The sequence below is a fragment of the Carlito syrichta genome, unplaced genomic scaffold (genome assembly GCF_000164805.1).
Source record: "Carlito syrichta isolate Samal-C Ts95f unplaced genomic scaffold, Tarsius_syrichta-2.0.1 Scaffold287719, whole genome shotgun sequence".
Taxonomy (NCBI): Eukaryota; Metazoa; Chordata; class Mammalia; order Primates; family Tarsiidae; genus Carlito; species Carlito syrichta.
Genome location: NW_007231815.1, coordinates 1271 through 7687, shown reverse-complemented (window position 1 = coordinate 7687; position 6417 = coordinate 1271). Strand labels below are relative to the sequence as shown.

Here is a 6417-nt window from a genome sequence, read left to right as displayed (position 1 = left end):
AGGGAGCTCCTCCACCCTCTTCCCGCCACATAAGACCTCAGCTGGATGATGCCGTCTCTAAATTGGGACATGGCCTTCATGACACGGAGTCAGGAACTTTGACCTCAGGTGCCCAGCCTCCAGAATGGCAAGAGGCTTTTGTTTGAGCCTCTCAGTCTACCACACTTTGTCACAGTGGTCAGAGCCAACTGAGACACTTGTTTACCTGAAAATTTTGTTACAACTTTCACACTCCCGTGCAGCTGCCTGACGGCCTGTGCTCCTACAGAGTGTGATTTCCCCACCCTGAGCAGAAAGGGCCTCAGGGTCCCAAGGGCTTGACCTGCCCCTTCTGAGTCCCTGCAGTGGCCGGGCTTGCTCGGGACAGTGGCAGGAGTGACCTCGGCCCCTGCTGAGCACACACCGAGGCCCCGAGGCTGAGCCCCGTCTCCCAGTTGGGACGGTGTTTGGGAGACCAGGCCTAGGTTCCCTCCTATTGTGGGCAGTTCGAACCTGGGCACTCTGACCCCATGTGGCCCCTTTCCCTGGGCCCAACACCAGCAAGCCTGTGCTGAGACAGCTCCTTTACCCACAGCTCTCTAGGAATTTGAGTCCCCCTTCGAGATGCAGACGCAGCAGGAAAGGTTTGAAAAAGAACTCTAGGAGAAGCAGTTTCACAGAATAAAGTGTATGTGTTTATTTTGGGGCAACAAGCGTATACACAGCCAACACAGGGCAGCGCCGTGCCATGGATGCAGGTCAGTGGCATCGCCCAGTTAGGGAAGCATGAGTTAGAGCTGAAGCTGGGGTAGCCCGTGGAGGACTAAGCACAAGCCAGAAGGCCACACGGGTTGGGCCCCAGCCCGCAGGCAGCCCTCCTGCTTCCGTTCCTTTGGTCTCTGATGTCCCTCGGTTGGGTGGTCACTTCACCTGCCGGGACAGAGACAGTGTGAATCACCTTTTCCATAGCTGGGACAGTGGTGGGGACGGTGGTGACGGCAGGGTTGGGACGGGAGCCGGGGGCAGTGGTGACAGTGGGGTTGGGACAGGAGCCGAGGCAGTGGTGATGTGAGGTTGGGACTGGAGCTGGGGCAGTGGTGACGCAAGGCTGGGATGGGAGCTGGTGACAGTGGTGGTGACATGAGGTTGGGAGCTGGGGGCAGTGGTGATTTGAGGCTGGGATGGGAGCTGGGAGCAGTGGTGACAGTGGGGTTGGGACGGGAGCCGGGGCAGTGGTGACGTGAGGCTGGGATGGGAGTTGGGGGCAGTGGTGACAGTGGGGTTGGGACGGGAGCCGGGGCAGTGGTGACGTGAGGCTGGGATGGGAGTCGGGGGCAGTGGTGACAGTGGGGTTGGGACGGGAGCCGGGGCAGTGGTGACGTGAGGCTGGGATGGGAGTCGGGGGCAGCGGTGACAGTGGGGTTGGGACGGGAGCTGGCAACAGTGGTGGCGTGAGGCTGGGATGGGAACTGGCGACGGTGGTGATGTGAGGTGGGGACAGGAGCCGGGGGCAGTGGTGACGGAGGGTGGCCGTGCCAGGCCCTGGGTCTGACGTCCCTGCGGCCTCCCCCTGCACCTGCTGCTCTACCTTGAACAGGGTGACCGTGGTGCTGTAGAAGAGGCTCAGGAGGAAGAGCACGATGAAGGTGGAGGCGGTGGCCCACAGGTTCTCGAAGCCCTCCTCCTCTGCGCTCACTTCCCCCTCTGCAGGGACAGCACAGAGGGCAGGGTCAGGCTGCAGCTGCGGGGCGGCTGCCCAGTGACAGCCCCCACCAGGTCAGTCCCCGGGGGTGGGGAGGAGAGTAGCCCATCCTCGAGCCCACCCTGGACCCCTGACTGTGCTGCGCCCTGGGGATGGGGAGTAGTGGGGGAGGGGGAGACAGTGCAGAGCTCAGAGCAGTCAGGGTGTGTGCACAGGGAGAGTCTAGAGCCAGGCATGGGTGGATCCCCAGCCACCTGATGTGCAGGCGGGCACAGGCCGAGGCTGAGCAGCGTTGGGACCCTGCAGTCGTGTCCCAGGGGCCCAGAGGTGCCAGAGAGGGCGCGAGACATGCAGCACATGGACATGAGGGGTGCTGGAGGTTGATGCCCCAGCGGAGTGGTGGCCAGCATGTCCTGACTTTCCTGGGGATGGGGGCGGCAGAGCCAGAGCCATGGGGGCATGGGCAGGGAGGCCTCTGTTCCCTGGGGTGCGGTGTGGACAGGTGGGATGACTGGGCTGAGGGTGCCCCTCCTCACTCCCCATCAGACTTGGATTCCCCAGCTGCTTCTCTGAGCAGAATCTGTGTGGGGATATCGGCGGGCTCTGCCTGCCCTGCCAGGCCAGAGGACAGATGGATGCCTGAGCTTTACAATTGGATGAGGGCATCAGGTGCTGCAGCTCTGCATAGGTGACTCTTGGCAGCATCTGAAGCTCAGGCTCCAAAGGGCTAAGTGTGTGAGGAGGCTCTCAGAGGCAGCCTCACTGGGGCCTGGCCTTGCCTGCCCAGCACTGCCTTCCCTGGGAAGCTGTCTTTACAGCTTCCTGCCCTGGGTGGGCAGGGGCTTTGCCTACTCATCGGCCTCAGCTTCTGAGGCATCCTCTGAGAGGAGCCCCTAGGGTGGTCTTCCCGCACCTGGCTGATGCCCAGGCATTGCTGCTCTTGGGATATGGCCTGGCCCCTGGCTCTGCTTGGGTGTGGGCACCAGGGGACCGACTGTCCTTCTCAGAAGCCTGGGCTGGAGGCCTCTGTATTTGGGCCCCTCCCAGGCACAGGCCTAGGATTCCCTGAAGAACCATTGCTGGTTCAGCCCGGGGTGGTTCTTTGAGCCCTTTGCCCTGGGCCTGGAGATGGTGGCCCTGGTCAGGGCCAGCCTGGGCCAGCCCGGGGAAGCCCCTCCAAGTTGAGATAGAAGGACAAGCAGAGCCTGGGACCAGGAGCCCAGAGCCAGCATGAGCAGGAAGCAGAGCTGCTGGGAGAATGGAGTATCTGACAAGCACTGAGGGGCTGCAGGAAGGCTGGCTTGTGTGTGCACGTGTCTTTGTATGTGAAGGCTGGCTTGTGCACGTGTCTTTGTATGTGTCTGTGTTTGCATGTGTGTTCATCTGTGTTTGCTGTGTGTACCTCTCTGTGTGTGTGGATGTGTATGTATTCATGTTAGTGCACATGCATGTTTGTGTATGTATGTGTCCACGTGTGTGAATATGTATGCCCACATTTGTGTGTCTCAGTGTGAGTCCATGTTTGCCCATGTCCATGAGTGTCCATATCTGTGTCTCTGTGTGAGGCTGTGAATGTGTTATGTATGTGTGGGTGTCCATCCATACATGTGTGAGTCTGTGCGTGTATGCCAGAGTGTTAAAATTCTCTGTGTGTGCATGTGTGCCCATGTCTCTGCATGTCCCTGTGTGTGCCTGTGTTAGTGTGTCTTTATGTGTGCACGCGTCTGTGCATGAGTGTCCATGTGTGTCCAAGCACATGTGTCCATGCATGTGGGCATGTGTGCCCCAGTCATGTGCCCTGCTTTCTGCCATCCTTCTGGAAGCAGCAGAAGGCGCGGCATGCCTGGGTTCTGCCTGTGAGGCTGCTCAGAGGTACGGTGGGTGAGGCAGGGTGGGGTGTGGTGCAGGGTGGTCTGTGGGGTGGGCGCAGGGTGAGTGCAGCACAGCCGCAGCCCCAGCAGGCACTCAGGACCAGTCTCTTTTGAATGGATCTCTTTATTTCTAATTTCACAAGAGGCGACAGATCACCCTGTGGACCCGGCTATTTGCACGAGCACAGCAAGCCTGGCCACCTGAGCCTGGCTGCTGGGCAGGCCAGATGGTCAATAGCAGGTGCCAGCTGTGTCGGACATGATCAGGGACACGTTGTACAGGGTGGGTTTACCGGTGGACTTGTCCACGGTCCTCTCGGTGACCTTGTTGGGCAGAGCCTCATGGCCCACGACGCAGGTGAAGCTGTCCCCTCTGTTCCAGTCTTCCTCGGACACGGTCAGTGTGCTGTGGGTGAAGAACAGGCCTGGGACCTGGGGCTCAGGGGCCGGTGTGCTGGTCACGTACTTGTCGGGGGACAACGGCTGCCCCCTCTGCATCCACTGCACAAACACATCTACCGGGGAGAAGCCCTTCACCAGGCAGGTGATGGTGGCCAACTCCTGCTGACTCAGCTCCTCCCGGGGCGGCGGCAGCAGGTACACCTCGGGCTTATGCTGGGCCATCCCTGTGGGCAGAGAGATGTGTGAGTGGAGGGGGAGGCCCCAGGCAGGAAGGGGGCCTGGAGATGGATGGAGGAGCCCCGAGCAGGAAGAGGACCTGGGGATAGGTAGGGGGTCCTGGTCAGGAAGGGGGCCTAGGGATGGTTGGAAGGGTCCTGGGCCTAGGGATGGCTGAAAGGGAGGGCGCCTGGGGTCATGCGAAGGGATCCTGGGTAGGGAGGAACCCTGGGGATGGGCGAGGAGGTCCTAGGCAGGGAGGGGGCCTGGAGATGGGCAAGAGGGTCCTGGGCAGAGAAGGCACTGGAGATGGCTGAGGGGTTCCAGGCAGGAAGGGGCCCTGGGGATGGGTGAGGGGGTCCCGGGCAGGAAGCGGGCCTGGGGATGGCTGAGGGGGTCCTAGGCTGGGAGGGGACCTGGAGATGGCGAGGCGGTCCTGACAGGGGGCCACCTACCCTTGGTCCTGGAGACGTCCTGCTTGATTGGTGAGGGCAGGTCCGTGTGGCGCACAGTGCATGTGAACCGCTCCCCTGAGTTCCAGTCGTCCTCACAGATACTGGCCTCGCCCATAGCGCTGAACGTGCCATTGGGGTGGCTCTCGGAGATGCTCATGTGAGTCAGCAGCATCTCGCCGCTCTGGCGGGTCCAGGAGATGTTTAGGCTGTCGTAGGTGGTCAGGTCGGTGACCAGGCAGGTCAGCTTGGTGGACTTGGTGAGGAAGATGCTGGCAAAGGAGGGGGGCACGGCAAAGACCTGGATACCAGGGGATGGACCTGGAGGCAGAAGGATATGGCTCAGGGCCTGCTTGGTGTGAGCTGGGGAAGGGGTGGTTTTCACCCAAAGAGCTGCTGCCTTCCCTGGGCCCCCAGTCCTGCCTTGGGGCCCTGGCTGCCCCTGTCCTTGGCCGCTCTGGGCAGCCAAGGCTCAGGGAGCAGGTGGCCACATGTGGGGCAGCATCCGTCAGGCCCGAGCAGACTTCACGTGTGTGTGTGTGTGTTTGTGTGTGTGTGTGTGCCAGGAGGGATGGGTACTGCCTTGGGGACAGGCCACTCACCGACGTTGCACACGGAGGACACGTTCTTCTGGAAGACCAGACCCCTGTGATCCACACGGCAGGTGAACATTTTCTGACTGACCCAGTCACTCTCACTCACAGTCAGCGTACTGGTAACCTTGAAGGTCTTGGGCCCAGACCCCTTGACCTCAGCTTTCACGGGGTCTGTGGTGACACCAGACTCCACCTGCCTCCCGTCACGTAGCCAGGACACCTTGATCTGCTGGGGGCTGAAGTCTGTGGCCTGGCAGATGAGACTGGACTTGCGGGGGGAGCCATGGAAGGCGTTGCGATCCGGGACAAACATGCTCACGTTGGGGGCCTGCTCCTCAATCGCTGCTGTGGAGGGGACAGATGTCAGCCCGAGGTCACCCCACCTGCCTGGAGTCTCCCGCTGCCGCATCAGGGCTGGGTTGGCGCTCACCTGGGAGAGGCACGTTCAGGTCCTTATTGCCATTGTTGTGCTTGACTTTGCACACCAGGTGGTCATCTGTTCCCTGCAGGACATCCTGGGAGGGCAGCCACACCTGCGAGGTGGCCATGTACTTGCCATTCTTCTTCAGGATGGGCGGGAAGTTCTGCACGCTTCTGACATCTGATTGGTTCTTGTACTTCCAGGAGAAGGACAGGGAGTCGGGCAGGAAGTCCCGCGCCAGGCAGCCAACTGTCACTTTGCTCTGCTCCAGCAAGGAGTTCTCACAGGAGACCAGGGGGAAGAGGGTGGGGGCGGCTTGGCTCTCTGAGAAGCGGTGTGGGTGGACAAAAGAGAAAGGGAGGGGTGAGGAGCCGTCTCCTCCTGCCCTTCCGGTCGTGGCTGAGTGGTGCTCTTGCCACGGCTGCCCCTTCGGGGCCGAGTCTACCTGCTGGCCTCCAAGGCGTGGGTGGTCGTGGTTGAGGGTATGGCAGGAGCCATGGTGAAGCCTGGGGTCCTCATACAGGCACCGGCACATGCAGGCCCCAGACCCCTGCGCCTTGACCGACCTGCCCCATCCACCTGACTGCTGCCCTGCACTGAGGGGCACACCTGCCCTGGCTTCTTGCCAGGATGGCTTGGGCTCAGACATGAGTCAGGCCAGCTCTGCTTTCCTTGGGGCCAGGAGCCACAGTGCCAGTACACTCAGTGCACAGCACATGGAACTGGAAGGGTTCAGGCTCCACATCTGGGCAGGAAGCCTGCAGCCATGCCAGGCAGG

General features: G+C 61.3%; 1 gene segment (V, D, J or C); it reads right to left on the bottom strand.

The window, feature by feature from the left end:
- Positions 1 to 802: 802 nt before the first annotated feature.
- On the bottom strand, positions 803 to 6174 carry LOC103254983. The segment is given in 6 exon segments: positions 803 to 909; positions 1450 to 1683; positions 3846 to 4178; positions 4626 to 4943; positions 5225 to 5560; positions 5649 to 6174. Coding segments are annotated over 6 exon segments (1854 nt in total).
- Between the last annotated feature and the right edge of the window lie 243 nt (positions 6175 to 6417).